Source organism: Pongo abelii, chromosome 4 (assembly GCF_028885655.2).
Source record: "Pongo abelii isolate AG06213 chromosome 4, NHGRI_mPonAbe1-v2.0_pri, whole genome shotgun sequence".
Taxonomy (NCBI): Eukaryota; Metazoa; Chordata; class Mammalia; order Primates; family Hominidae; genus Pongo; species Pongo abelii.
Genome location: NC_071989.2, coordinates 84329480 through 84344728, shown reverse-complemented (window position 1 = coordinate 84344728; position 15249 = coordinate 84329480). Strand labels below are relative to the sequence as shown.

Here is a 15249-nt window from a genome sequence, read left to right as displayed (position 1 = left end):
TTTTGTTTTGGCTCATTTTTCCCTAGAGTGATCACATACTGTTTTTATAATTAAAAAAACAATTATAGGTAGGGCGCAGTAGCTCATGCCTGTAATCCCAGCACTTTGGGAGGCTGAAGGTGGGTGGATCACCTGAGGTCAGGAGTTTGAGATCAGCCTGACCAATATGGTGAAACCGTGTCTCTACTAAAAATACAAAAATTCGCCGGGTGTGGTGGCGGGTGCCTGTAGTCCCAGCTACTCGGGAGGCTGAGACAGAAGAATTGCTTGAACCCAGGAGGCAGAGGTTGCAGTGGGCTGAGATCCTGCCACTGAGCTCCAGCCTGGGCGACAGAGCAAGACTCCGTCTAAAAAAAATTAGCTGGGGGTGGTGGTGCGCACCTGTAGTCCCAGCTACTCAGGAGGCTGAGGCAAAAGACTTCCTTGAACCCGGGAGAGGTGGCGGTTGCAATGAGCCAAAATCACACCACTGCACTCAAGCCTGGGCAACAGAATGAGAGTCCAAAAAAAAAAAAAAACAAAACAAAACAACAACCACAAAAAACAAAAACAAAAAAACCCCACCAAACCAATTATAAAGAAAACAGAAGTTCCAGTCTCCGAAAGATAAATGGAATGACCTAGGCCTGTAACATGGTGGAAAAAAATAAGTGGCAGAGAAAAGCTGACTGAAATGAACACCACATGGACCAGCCAGGGTACTCTGGGCAAGACTCCTCACTTCATTCATTTGCTATTTACTGAGGTCCTGTAGGTGATGAGACAATGCTAGACGTGATGTAAAGGATGGTAGGGCCCCCTGCCTCCAGGAGTTAACGATGCAGTGAGGACACATATTAAGCATATTTACCCAAATAACTATCAATTACTATTGTGAAGGGAAAGAGGAGTCCTGATTTCCAAGTGTTTTCATTGCCTTGCCTCCTCCCCAATTCAGTGTCCCTCACCTGTACCCTGAGAAGGTTGTGATCTTGTCTGAGTTCCTCTCTATGAAGCAGTCGTTTGGAGTGAGGCTTTGGGAAGAAAATCAAACCCCAAATTGGCCCTGCAGCCACCTGAGGAGCACGCAGAAGGACCGGCTAAAAGGGAGTGAGCAAAGACCTACCCTGAGGGCAGAAAAGCTTTGCTGACACTGTATTTCTTATTAAAATCAATTTAGTTTTAAGGTGGGAGGAAAGCTCCATCTGCCTAGATCAATTGTCAGTGTTACTTCACTAACCCTTTGGGAAAGTTACCCTGCAAGGGAATAAAAGTATGGTGGGGGGAGGATGAGGAACAAGGTGCAATATTAAGTGGCTGTAGTTAACAAGTAACCTGATTTTTCCTTATTGTTAAATCAAGTTCGCTTTATAATCCAGGGATCTCCCAATCCCCCACCAAGAGGAGTAAACAAGAACAAGCCAAATAATCGGGGCATGCTTCCTACAGGGACCTCTGAATCATAAAGATGTTGAATCATCTATACCAACATGTATTTTTTTAAAGTTTGCACATACTAACCTTTGCTGCTGAATTTTAAGTTTCCAACTTTAAAGGACATAGAGGAGAGGTGTTCATTACAGTTTTCAATACTTCCTGGAGCTAAATGCCTTTATTCTGATGCTGATTAATAAAAAAAAATATACCAGCGGTGCAGTTTTCAAGCTTACACCATTAACACCCTTTTCCCTAATTGCAGAGGGAAAAGAATCACACTCTTCCATCTAATTCCAACCCACTGTGACTTGCTCTTTTACTTCGTCTTTATGAAGAGGAGGATAAAAGTGAGAAATGCACATTTCTGAGGGAAATTAAAACCTCCCTTTGCTACCCAGGCTGCCCCAAACAAAGGGGCCTCGGTTAGGATCACAGTGGCGCGATAGCAGGTCAAACATCCCCCACGGCCACAGCGAGGCCTGCTGGGCCCGGAAGAACACATTCCCAGCAATACAAGTTCGAGCACACCCGGAGCAGCACACCCAAGGAACGCGACGGCCAGGCGCAAGTGCTGCTCTGTTCCCAGGGCGGCCAGGCGCAAGTGCTGCTCTGTTCCCAGGGCGGCCAGCCTCTGGCCTGCAGGCCTGGGTGGCAGCCAGTGGCCGCTCTGGGTGGCACACTAGGAAAGTCCTGGAACCCCAGGCCCAGAGGGTCAACTGGTCAAATATAAGGCAGGGTCCAAAAAGTTCCGCTCGTAAATCCTCGTGGCGCCCAGCGGGCCTGAGCGCTCATTACCACCAGAACCCATCAGGGACCGGCCCTGACTTTCATACCCCGGGCCTTCCACTGTGGGTGCCAGGAGCAGCGGGCCCCGGGTGGGTCTCGAACGCAGGGGGCAGAACCCGAAAAAAGGCTTCCAGTAGTTGGAGGGGAACGCAAAAAACAACCTAGAAGGCTCCCGGGCCGCGGGTTCCCACCCACTCCGCCCTGCCCTGCGCAATCAGGCTCGCTAACTCCACCGGCCCCGCGGGGCCAGCGGAGAAAGTCTCCGGAGTTGGCGAAAAGCTCTTAATGACTTAGTGTTTACAAAGCAACCAAGCCCGGGGAGGGGACTAGGTCCTCTGGGTACCCTTTAGACACAGCTACTCCTTCCTTCCCTCCCTTTCCCCGAACCCATGCTGGGGCCTGGAGGTGCCCAGCATGACAGCCTCTATGGGAAGTGGGGTCTTTGGGGAAATCTCTGCCTCTGCCCGGCTCTACTGACTTCAGCTGCTCCCGCATGTCCCACCTGGGTGCCTCCTTGGCGCAGAGACCTCCCATCAAAGCCACCAAGGGAAGGCTAAGGGATTCGTAGAGATGGGTGCCGGCAGCAGAACACCCTTCGCGCACCTGCCCGGATCCCACCGTCTGCCCAGCGTGCCCAGGACCCCAGCTCCTCAGCGATAAGAGCCCTCCTTGGCCAGGTTTCTCACCTTGGATGGTGCCATTGCAGGAGACAGAGGCTGCCAGCAGGATGGCGGCCCCCAGCAGCCACGCCGCGCTAGGGCTCCTCATCCTCCTCGAAGCCCCGACGCCGGGCGCGCGGGGTATCCGCCGTCACCGATTCAAAACTCAGAGCTCCACTGGACGCACCGACAGAAAGTCAGCCTCTCACCTGCCCCGAATCGGAGCCTCTGCGCGCCTCCCCAGGGCGGGTTAGGTTTCAGGGAAACCCAAGGCGCAGCTGTACTCACCTGCGGGAGGCCACGCCCCGGGACCGGAACGCGCACCTTGGTCCCGCCCCTGGCCACCTGCCCTGCGCAGCTGCGCCCACTGCTTCCCGGACGCGCGCCAGGCCCCCTAGACTGCGGGAGCCGCCTGCGGGCGGGGTTGAGCGCATGAGGTGTCTGCTTTGGAATGCAAATAGCAGGAGCGCTGGGACCACGGGTTAATCCCAGCCTAGGCTATACCGCGAACTACCTTTAACCTTTACTTACTCCTAGAGAAGCGGGTCGTCGGTCTCCCTCGCCTTTCCTGACTTTGGGAAAGCCACGATCCGAACTCACTGCAATTGTGGTTGGTAACTGATACAGACAGGGCTTCCCGGTGCGGTGGACCCTGCAGGAGGAGGGATGCGTTTTTTATTGTAGAGGCAGGTGGGCAGCTGCGGACATCACGAAAGCGGTAGGGAGCACAAGGGGCGGGGCGGGCGGAGACAAGGGTGAGGTGGAACGGGAAAGAAGACATAGAAAGGCTACTTTCAGCGCCAAGTGCCAAAGCTTTAGATAATTATCTTGCTTAATCCCCATAACAACCAGCGCAATAAGTATGATTATTCTTCCCATTTTACAGACGAGGAAAGTGAGCTTAGAAAGACTAGATAAATTGGCCAGAGTTACACGGCTTATAAATACAGTGTATAAATGTTTATCACATTTCATCTCCAGTATAAGACTGTCACTGTCTTCTATTCATCGCTGCACTATAAATGCGTCCACCAGGGCTCCTCTGCATTGGGATCTCATAGGCTAAATAAATACATAAGCAGATAGAAGCGGTGGGAGAAGAGAAGTGTGGGGTTGGGGATGAGTGCATGAGGGTTGGCATCATATTGGTAATGTCTTACTTTTTTTTTTTGAGACGGAGTCTCGCTCTGTCTCCCAGGCTGGAGCGCAGTGGCGTGATCTCGGCTCACTGCAAACTTCGCCTCCTGGGTTCAAGCAATTCTCTGGCCACAGCCTCCCGAGTAGCTGGGGTTACAGGCGTGCACCACCACATCTGGCTAATTTTTGTATTTTTAGTAGAGGCGGGGTTTCACCATGTTGGTCAGGCTAGTCTCGAACTCCTGACCTCGTGATCAGCCCGCCTCCGCCTCCCAAAGTGCTGCGATTACAGGCGTGAGCCACCGCGCCCGGCATGTCTTACTTTTTATTTGCTTTTTAAAAGATCGAATAAAACAAAGTCTACTGTTACCCATTTAAACTATTGGTACCAGAAGAGCACAGAAGAGAGACATAGGTGTTTTCGGATATTTAAAGGATTCGCTTGTAGAAGAGGATTTAGATGTGTTTTGAGTTGCTCCAGAGAGCAAAAATTGGTGGAAGCCACAGTGGGGTTTAATTGCAGCTCAATGTATAAAGAAATTTTCTTTATTTTTTATTTTAATTTCTATTAGAAAATAGAAGTGGGGTCTCCCTATCTTGTCCAGTCTGGTCTGGAACTCCTGGCTTCTTGTGATCCTCCCCACTCAGCCTCCCAAAGTGCTGGGATTACAGGAATGAGCCACCACACCCGGACAGGCTTCTCCCCTTGTTGACATCTGTGTGATCCCAAGTTTACTTATCCTCTCTAAACTTTAAGTTATTATAATATATATATACACACACACGTGTGGTTTAAAGGTTTAAAAGTGTCTGAGGTTTAAAGGTGTCTGAGGATAAAATAGTGACTAGTGACTGGGTTTGATACATGGTAGAAGCTCAATAAATATTTTTTGTTTATTTCCTTTCTCTGAAGAGGCTTCCTACCCCACCTGCACCCCAGCTCTCACCTCAGCCCATGCCCACTTTTCCTCCCAGGAAAAGCTGACTTCTAGAAGCAGAACAGGAACCTTTGACATCCTGAATAGCAGACAGTTCTCCTGATAGGGATCAGGCCATTCCTGAAGGTCCCTCCCCAGGGGAGATAACTGATTCCTAAGATGTCCCTTCAAACTTTTCAAGCATCCATTTCCTCATCTGTAGCTTATTAATATTACATCTATCATCTGGGAATGATACTAGTACCTCTCTCGTAGGGTGGTTGTGAGGATTCACTTTGCTAAATGTCCGTAAAGCACTTCTTAGTACCGTTTCTGGTATATAATAAGCACCTAAGAAATGGGAACTGCTATAGAATGACTGCCTTTAAGGTGGAATCTTCCTCTTTCAGAGAACAATACATCAGGGTCCAGCTGCTTTTGATTTAAATTTTCACTGTATTTTATGGGAATATGCCTTGAATCATCACAATTTCCAATAAACGACTTTATTGAACAATGCTATGAGTTAATTATCTTAAAAATGTGGTTTCTTCCCCCAGTCTGACTAAATGAACTACTCTCACTTGAGTTAGTTTGCAGGTGTTTTTCTGTAATTTTGGGAGTATAGTATTTGTTTTTCAGGTGTTGATAACTCCTTCGCCCTGAAGGGATTGGAGTATTGTATGACTGTGTGGAACAGTACAAAGAAACGACCACAGGCAACTCCAGACTGCCTGGCTTCCAGCGATTAGGAACCTTCTGCAATCTTCCACCACCTACAATTCCAAAGAGGAGTTTAGACACTGAGGGAAAAGGTATTTCATTCAAATAATTTATCAAACTCTTCCTGGAGAAAGTCCCCAAGTTACTGGGTCCTGATCAAATATAGTTGGAGAAAGTTACACTCATTTATTCACTGATTCATTGAACACTCACTCCGGACAAGGTTAGTAATGACATCCACATGGTAAGTCCTGTGGTCCTCTTTCAGTCCTTTCTCAGTTACTCAGCCTAGCTGTAGAATTGGACACGATTGATTTCTCCCTCTTTCTGGAATGCTCTATTCACTTTGCTTCCAGGCCCACTCTTTTCTTGATTCTCTATCTGCTACATTAGCAACTCAGAAGTGGGTTCTTTGCTAGTTCCCACCTACCCTCCCGACCCTATATTCTGGAGTGAGTGCCCCTAGCTTAGTCTTTGGACTTCTTTTCTTTTCTTTTCTTTTTTTTTGAGACAGGATTTTACTCTGCTGCCCAGGCTGGAGTGCAGTGGCACGATCATGGCTCACTGCAGCCTCAACCTCCCGGGCTTAAGCAATCCTCTCACCTCAGACTCTGAGTAGCTGGGACTACAGGCACACACCACCAGGCCTGGCTAATACTTTTTTATTTCTTGTAGAGACAGGGTCTCACTATGTTGCCCAGGCTGGTCTTGAACACTTGGGCTCAAGCAACCCTCCCACCTTGGCTTCCCAAAGTGTTGGGATTACAGGCATGAGGCACTGCGCCAGCAGACTTCTTTTCTTCTCAAAGTATACACTCATTCCTTTGGTGACCTCATTCACTCCCAGGGTTTTAAATACAATCTATATGTTGACAGCTCCCAAATTTCTATTTCTACTCCTGATTTCCCCAGTCCAGACATATAGCATATTCATCTAGCTATTCAAAATCCCCCCTTGGATGTTTCTACAGGCATATCAAGCATAAGTCCAAAACCAAATTCCTGATTCATTAAACCTCTACCGCCCTTTTCATAATCTTCACCTTCTCATTAAATTACAACTCCATCCTTCCAATTGCTCAAATCAAGTCTTGGAGTCAGGCTGGGAGCAGTGGCTCATGCTTATAATCCCAGAAATTTGGTAGGCCAAGGCAGAAGAACTGGTTGAGCCTAGGAGTTTGAGACCAGCCTGGGCAATATATTGAGACCGTATTTCTACAAAAAATTGCCCAGGGGTGGTTGTACGCACCTGTAGTCCCAGCTATGCAGGTGGCTGGGCAGAGGGATCACTTAAGCCCAGGAGTTCCAGGCTGCAGTGAGCTGTGATTGTGCCACTGCACTCTAGCCTGAGCAACCAAGTGAGACCCTGTCTCTAAAAAATTAAAATTATTTGGCTGGGCACACTGGCTCACACCTGTAATCCCAGCACTTTGGGAAGCCAAGGCAGGCAGATCACTTGAGGTCAGGAGTTCGAGACCAGCCTGGCCAACATGGTGAAACCCCATCTCTACTAAAAATTAGCCAGATGTGGTGGCACAGGCCTGTAATCCCAGCTACTCTGGAGGCTGAGGCAGGAGAATCGCTTGAGTCCTGGAGGCGGAGGTTACAGTGACCAGAGATTGTGCCACTGCACTCCAGCCTGGGCAACAGAGCAAGACTCTGTCTCAAAAAAAAAAAAAAAAATTAAAATTATAAAATGAAAATTAGGCTGGGTGCAGTGGCTCATGCCTGTAATCCTAGCACTTTGGGAGGCCAAAGCAGGCAGATCACCTGAGATCAGGAGTTTGAGACCAGCCTGGCCAACATGGCCAAACCCTGTCTCTACTAAAAATACAAAAGAATTTAGCCATGTGTGGTGTTGGGCACCTGGAATCCCAGCTACTCGGGAGGCTGTTCAATCACTTAAACCTGGGAGGCGGAGGTTGCAGTGAGCCGAGATCTTGCCATTGCACTCCAGCCTTGGCAACAAGAGCAAAACTCCATCTCAAAATAAATAAAATAAAATGAAAATTTAAAAATTGTGGAGATATCCTTCACTTCTCTGTGTTCTGCATCTGATGTATCAGCAATATATCTTTTACCATATATGAAAATATATCTTTTACCATCTCCGTTCTAGTTACCATTATCTTTACTTGGATTATTATAACAACCTTGTAACTTTTCTTCCTCTTTGTCCATAGCCCTCCACACAGTCTTCTCTCAACATAGCAGTCATTTGTAAACCTGTTTAAATGTCCAGCAAATCAAATGATTTCCTTACTTAAAATACTGAAGTGCTGCCAGGCACTGTGGCTCATGCCTGTAATCCCAGCACTTTGGGAGGCCAAGGCAGGTGGATCACCTGAAGTCAGCAGTTCGAGGCCAGCTTGACCAACATGGTAAAACCCTGTCTCTACTAAAAATACAAAATTAGCTGGGCTTGGTGGTGCATGCCTGTAATCCCAGCTACTTGGGAGGCTAAGGCAGGAGAATCACTTGAACCCTGGAGGCGGAGGTTGCGGTGAGCCGAGATGGCACCATTGCACTCCTGCCTGGGCAGCAAGAGCAAAACTCCATCTCAAAAACAAAAAAGGAAAAGAAAAAAAAATACTGAAGTGCTTCCCACTTCCCTCTGAGTAAAAACCAAAATCTATCAAAAGTTTACACATCCTGTCCCCTCTTCCCCATCCACACACACACCACCTCCTTGATGTTATCACCTGTGATTCATATCATCATCCTACTCCAGCCATGTATGCCCCCTGTCATTCCTTTGCACTCAGTATCCTTTGCCTGGAGTGATTTTCCATCAAGCAGCTCTTGACTCATCTCTTTAAAGTGTTAGTTTGCTTAGAATTATAAACCACTGGAGCTGGAGGGGTCCTTACAAGCCAGAGTAGGCCCTTACTCAGCCAGCATCTCTTAGCTTGTTGGCAGTAAGGCTAAGGCGTCTGGATGGTAGGCAATGAGTGAATTGGTCACAGTGGTCTCTCAACTACACGAAGGCCTTCTAGACCCAAAGAAATAATCTCTCATGATAATCATTTCAGGCATTAGTGGTCAACTATTATCTAGTGTTATGGTCTTTGGGGTTTTCTACTTTGTAGATTTTTTTTTCATTTGATAAAAAATGGGAATTTTATTTATTTATTATTTTTATTTTTTGAGACAGAGTCTCGCTCTGTCACCCAGGCTGGAGTACAGTGGCACAATCTCGGCTCACTGCAACCTCCACCTCCCGGTTCAAGCTATTCTAATGCCTCAGCTGTCTGCCCGAATATCTGGGACTACAGGCGTGTACCACCACGCCCTGCTAATTTTTGTATTTTTGGAAGAGACGGGGTTTCACCATGTTGGCCAGTCTGGTCTGGAACCCCTGACCTCGTGATCTGCCCGCCTCAGCCTCCCAAAGTACTAGGATTACAGGCGTGAGCCACCACGCCCAGCTGAGAAATATTTTTAAGGAAAAGAGTTATGAAGACTTTCAAACTGGGGCTGGAATTGTGGCTGGGTGATGTGTCACTGAGACATGTGCAGACAGAGAGTTAGTCATGACATCATGGGAAATGCAGCCACAATAGCAATCTCACCTTCTGAAAAATGATATTGCTCTAGGGTGCAGAACTGGCACCTCGCCCCTCATGAAGAGTCAGGCGACAGCATATGTGCCAGCGATTACTTAATGAAGTAAGTACATGATGGGCTGAGGTGTGGAGAGTAGTCATTATGCCACATGCTAATTAAAGAGATGGGAAAGCTTGATCTGCAGGGGCTGAGATGCCCACATAAGTAGCTGTAGTGGTAGGATTGCACCCTCCTACTCTCCTCATTTTCCCTTTCTATTTCTTCCACCTACAACTGAGACAGCCAGGTGGGAGAAACTCCAACCAGCCTGCCCACTGAGATGAAGCCTGGAGAAGTTTGCAGCAGGGAGGAGCATGGCCCCTCCTCTTCCTGTGTGGAATCTGGGATTCAAAGGGCCAGGCAGGAAGCGCTGTAGCAGGGACTCTGGCCTTGGGAGAATCCCTATTTCCCCCTTTTCTTCCTTTTCACCCAGTAAAACCCTGTCTTACTGACCATTCAAATTGTCTGCGAGCCCGAATTTTCATGGCCGTGGAACAAAGAACCTGTCTTTAGCTGAACTAAAGATAAGTCCTGCAACACAACTTCTACCTGATTGATTCCTTTTCTTGTCATAGAAAGGTCATCCTTCCAACCACCAACCTCAGTGACATGCAGGTAGAGTTAAGAACAAATGGGCCGGGCGTGGTGGCTCATGCCTGTAATCCTAGCACTTTGGGAGGCTGAGGCTGGCGGATCACGAGGTCAGGAGTTCAAGGCCAGCCTGACCAACATGATGAAACCTTGTCTCTACTAAAAATACAAAAATTAGCCGGGAGTGGCAGCGCGTGCCTGTAATCCCAGCTACTCAAGAGGCTGAGGTGGGAAGATCACTTGAGCCCAGGAGCTCAAGGCTGTAGTGAGCTGTGATCACACCACTTTACTCCAACCTGGGCAACAGAGCGAGACTTTATCCCAACATAAACAAGTAATAAAAAATCAGATTGATATTTGCGTACCTCTTTTGTTACTTGGTTTTCCCCACTCAACAACATAGTGAACATTTCCCCAAATGCTTATTCTTCCATAGCACCGTTTTCAATTGCAGCAGAATATTTCATCTTCTCAATAGATTTTAATTTACTCTTGTAAAATATCCAGGTTATTTCATGTTTCTATTGTTTTGGTAACACAGAGATAAACATATTGTGATGCATACATTTGTTTCTGCAGTCTCAGACTACTGTACGGTTTGATAATAATCACTGAGAGCTTTTAAAATAAAGATAATTTTTTATTAAGCAAATCCACCTATCCCTTGAAATATTTCTTCCTAGTCTGATTAAGTTATTGCTAAATTAAATGAAGAAGAAATAGTCTGAGACTTAGTATCTATTACAAAATTAAAAATAAAATGAAAATTAAAAAAGAGAAAATGTGCATAAAAGTTCTTTGGAAACCATAAAAGCATGACACAAATGCAGGTGATTATTATTACTGCTGTTACTAACCACAGTGAACATCATATTATAATAGCCAATCTTAAATATATCATATTGTATTTTTTTATTTTTTATTTTTTTTGAGACAGGGTCTTGCTCTGTTGCTCAGGCTGGAGTACAGTGGTGTGATCTCAGCTCACTGCAACCTCCACCTCCCAGGTTCAAGCAATTCTTGTGCCTCAGCCTCCCAACTAGCTGGGACCACAGGTGCGCATGATCACACCTGGCTAATTCTTTGTACTTTTAGTAGAGACAGAGTTTCACCATGTTGGCCAGGCTAGTCTTGAACTCCTGACCTCAAGTGATCCACCCGCCTCGGCCTCCCAAAGTGCTGGGATTACAGGCGTGAGCCACTGTGCCCGGCCAACCATATAGTATTTAAACAAGTCATCTTGTTTAAAGGTCTTCCCTCTGCAACGTGGCAGGACCCTGTTAGGCCATCATCCTCATAAAACATCAGGGTGAGAGAGACAAAGATCAGAGCCACTTCCTAAAAGCCCAGGATCTTAGAGTTTAACACAATGACTCCAGGCACATGAGACAGATGCACCTACGAAAACCAGTCACGGATGTCAAAGGAGGAATTGAGACCAGTGTGTGCTCTCAATCCTGCGTGTGAAAGCTACATGTAGTTAGCATCAAGGACAAGCCTCAGCAAGATTTTGGCAGGGAGGGAAACTAGGGTGAGAACCTGTGACCCAGCAGGGCCAGATCTGTGGATTCCACCAACTGGTTCTGCATCTTGGTTCTCTCATGGATGCTGTTTTCCTTCAGACTTCAGAGTTGCCTCATCCCTCCTCCAATTAGAAATGTCTCTTGCCTCTAGAAGGTAGTCATTGTGATTAGGAGGAAGGGCTTGGGCAGTGTCCGACTGGATTGAATGCTGGCTCTTGTCACTTATGATCCTGATTAAGTTACTTCATTTCTTTGGGTGCCTGTTTTTTCTTTTTTTTGTTTTTTGTTTTTGAGACAGAGTCTCACTCTGTCACCCAGGCTGGAGTGCAATGGCGCGATCTCAGCTCACTGCAACCTCTGACTTCCGGGTTCAAGCGATTCTCCTGCCTCAGCCTCCTTAGTAGCCAGGATTACAGGCATGCACCATGATGCCCGGGTAATTTTTTTTTCTTTTTTTTAGTAGAGATGGGGTTTCACCATATTGCCCAGGCTGGTCTCGAAGTCCTGAGTTCAGGCACTCCACCTGCCTCGGCCTCCCAAAGCGCTAGGATTACAGGCATGAACCAACCGCGCCTGGCCCTGTTTTCTCTTATAAAATTGGGATATGTTACCTGCCTTACACGAACATTGTGAATATTCAAAAGGCTAAAGGGCTATGGGCTCTGCCACTGGGACGCCCTCAAGGGTGCTTAGTACTGATGGGGCTGGTCAGACACTGTTTGCCTGGAATCCCTGGGGCACCTGAAGGATAGACAAAGGCCTGTGAGAAGGGGTGGTAAGGAGAGGAAGCAGAGGCAGAGAGGCTTGTAGAACTCAGAGTGTTGGGATTTGATAAGAAAGAGGGCCACATAGGCCGAGAGAGAAGAGTTAAAACAGGTGGGTTCCTGGCAATTTAAGGACAGCTGGTGGGAATGTGGAAGAAGGAGGGTCTGTGAAATCTCTGGGAAGAAGGGTGGGGCAGTAATTCCCAGCTGCTTGGGCCCACAGAAACCAGTTTGGTCCTGCTGTACAGCTTTTGTAACTGTTCATTAGCATATGAAGGAACTGCCTGCAGAACGCACCCTGGGTCTTTGGAGCTGCTGTGTATGCTGGGCCAGGGGTGGGGGCAGGGAGTGAAATGGCTCCAACATCAGCCTGATTTCCTGAATCCAGATCCACCACCAATTCTGGACTCAATAAGAAGGGACTGAATCTCTGTTCTTTTCCCAGCTAAAGCCAAAATTTGTTCTATTTACAATACTTCTCAAGTCCTCAGCTGCTTCTATAATTGGTCTAATACAGAGAGCATAATAATTTTGGAAGGAAATAATTTTAACAGGTATGAGGAACACGATGAGTGGACTAACTCTCACTTAATATTCACTATATCTTATGAAATATAGACAATTCGTATCTTCTTGTTAGAAATAACATGATTCAGAAGGGGCTTCAGGAAGCAGATACCAAACTCTTGACCTTAAGTGGAAGCATTTCTTGCATGTAACGCTAAATGGTTGTGTTATCAGAAGCTTCCCTGAATTTTCAGCATACGAAGAAAAATATTAGGTGCTTATTTCTTTGGGGGGAAAATTCAGGCCGATTTTTGACTTTAGAGCCTAATGATGGCAGTCATTCAAGTTTTGGTTCTTGAAAAATTGCAGCCAGGCACTGCCTATGAAAGTGTCCCACCCACCTCGTCTGAGAGGTAGAAAGAGGTCGTGGAAGAGTCTGGAGTTGAAAGTGCACGCAGTCTCTGTTGTGTTCTGCCAGCTCTAATGCCCAGTCACTTACAACCACATTTCAGCCCAGCTATTCTGAAAGGAAACTCACTTTAGAAATGCAAATGACTCACCAAAGAGTGAGGAATTTTAGTGTCTGACAAGTGAAGTGTGTAGCTTTGAAGACTGGGAGACCTCTGTGTTTTCCCAGGAATACCTCCCAGGGTTGTTGTTGAAGCCAAAGGAGATCAGAACTCTAAATGGGCTTGGAAACATGGAAGGTACTAAAGGAACTTTTATTTTTATTGCAAAAGTATTGAGTCTTGACTAGCTTGGGGCCCACTGAACTTAGCCTATGGAAAAGACAGGTTGTGTAAAGACTCTATTTCATTGGCCAGGATACACAATCTTGGTCTACAGCTACTCCTATTCTTTTTTTTTTAATTGTTATTTTTTATTTTTAATAGAGTATAATGGCATGTTATAGTCCACTGCAGCCTCAAAATCCTGGACTCAAGTGAATCCCCCACCTCAACCTTGAGGTATGCACCACAACACCCAGCTAATGCTTCTATTCTTTTTTTTTTTTTTGAGACGGAGTCTCGCTCTATCGCCCAGGCTGGAGTGCAGTGGCCCAATCTCTGCTCACTGCAAGCTCCGCCTCCCGGGTTCATGCCATTCTCCTGCCTCAGCCTCCCGAGTAGCTGGGACTACAGGAGCCCGCCACCATGCCAGGCTAATTTTTTTGTATTTTTAGTAGTGACGGGGTTTCACTGTGTTAGCCAGGATGGTCTCGATCTCCTGACCTCGTGGTCCGCCCGCCTCGGCCTCCCAAAGTGCTGGGATTACAGGCTTGAGCCACCGCGCCTGGCCTGCTTCTATTCTTAAAATCTGATTTTCAGTCTCTACCCCCCATCACTCCCCACCTCTCTGCCCATATTGAGCAGGTCCTTTCTTGGGAGTGGTCCTGTGCTGGATTGAGTTTAGCCAAGGAGACTGCTGCTGCACAGCTCAAAGAAAACCGACCTGCTCACTCCAACCGGAAAGTCCGGGAGGTCAAAGTAAAAGCATCAAAGACTAAGTTAGCGGTGGATGAGCCAAAAGAGGAGGGAGCTATGAAGAGGAGGATGGGAAGAGAAACCAAGATGCAAGATACTACAGAAGTGCGATGCAAATTGCTTATTACTCAGTGCCCAGAAGGCTCCCTAAACAGTCTTCAAAGCTACAGCTGGCTTGTCAGATGCTAAAATCCCTTCTTCCTTGATGAGTCACATGAGACAAAGTAGCAAACGTAAGAAGTCATGTTTGCTCATTTCTGCTTGCTTAATTTCTCGAAGCCCCTGACTCTGTGTCTACACACAGCTTTCTGGAAAGATGCTTAGAAGACAAAACAGGACACCTCTTGCCTGAGTCACCATATTCCTTAAAAGATAAATGACCGCAGTGTTTGCCTTTGCCTACACATAGGATAACCTCTGACAAGGTCAGTGATGATGCCTCTGTAATCTATAACCAGTTGTGCTCTTACACCGAAACCTCAATGTGATTCTGCTTTAATGCAACCTCTGAGCAAGTCTGATGTGACTTTGAACATATTGAACCCCCACCGCCTGTATATGAGCCATGGGCTGAGATACTGTGCCCCAGCAGTCTCACAGCACTGCTCCTGGGCTACAGGCCTTGGTCTATAGCCCTCAGTAAGACTTCTGATTAAAACTAACTTTAAATCTTTAAAAGCTTTTTTTTTTTTTTTTTTCATTGACAGTCATTTCCATCCTCTATGGGAGTTTTATATCAGAATAACTGACTTGGACAGAATAACAAAGGCAACTTAGCCACACTGGCTAAGAGCTGGGACTCCTGGGCAAAACTGCTTGGGTTGGAATCTCAACTCCATTGTTTATGAGCTGTGTGACCTTGGGCAAATTCACCTCTCTGTGCCTCAGTTTTTTTTTCATCTGTAAATCAGGGTTGATATTAACAATACCTAGTTCTTAGGGTTTTTTTGTTTTGTTTTTTCTTTTTTTTGAGACGGAGTCTTGCTGTCACCCAGGCTGGAGTGCAATGGCACAATCTTGGTTAACTGCAACCTCCACCTCCCAGGCTCAAGCGATTCTCCTCCCTCAGCCTCCTAAGTAGCTGGGATTAAAGGCACACGCCACCGCGCCCAGCTAATTTTTGTATTTTTAGTAGA

At 46.7% G+C, this 15249-nt stretch overlaps 1 protein-coding gene across 3 annotated transcripts in view; it reads right to left on the bottom strand.

Moving 5' to 3' along the window:
* F2R (coagulation factor II thrombin receptor) overlaps positions 1 to 15249 on the bottom strand; it is a 126391-nt gene that overhangs the window by 15379 nt on the left and 95763 nt on the right. Inside the window, exon 1 of one of the 3 annotated variants that reach the window (XM_063724146.1) lies at positions 3393 to 4210. The exons of 1 other annotated variant lie outside the window; for it this stretch is intronic. In XM_063724146.1, coding sequence (XP_063580216.1) covers positions 3393 to 3642 — 250 coding nt within the window. In that variant the 5' untranslated portion in view covers positions 3643 to 4210. Of the gene's footprint in view, positions 1 to 2888; positions 3247 to 3392; positions 4211 to 15249 lie in introns of those variants that run through there. One more of the 3 variants, XM_002815666.5, reaches the window with a different exon arrangement.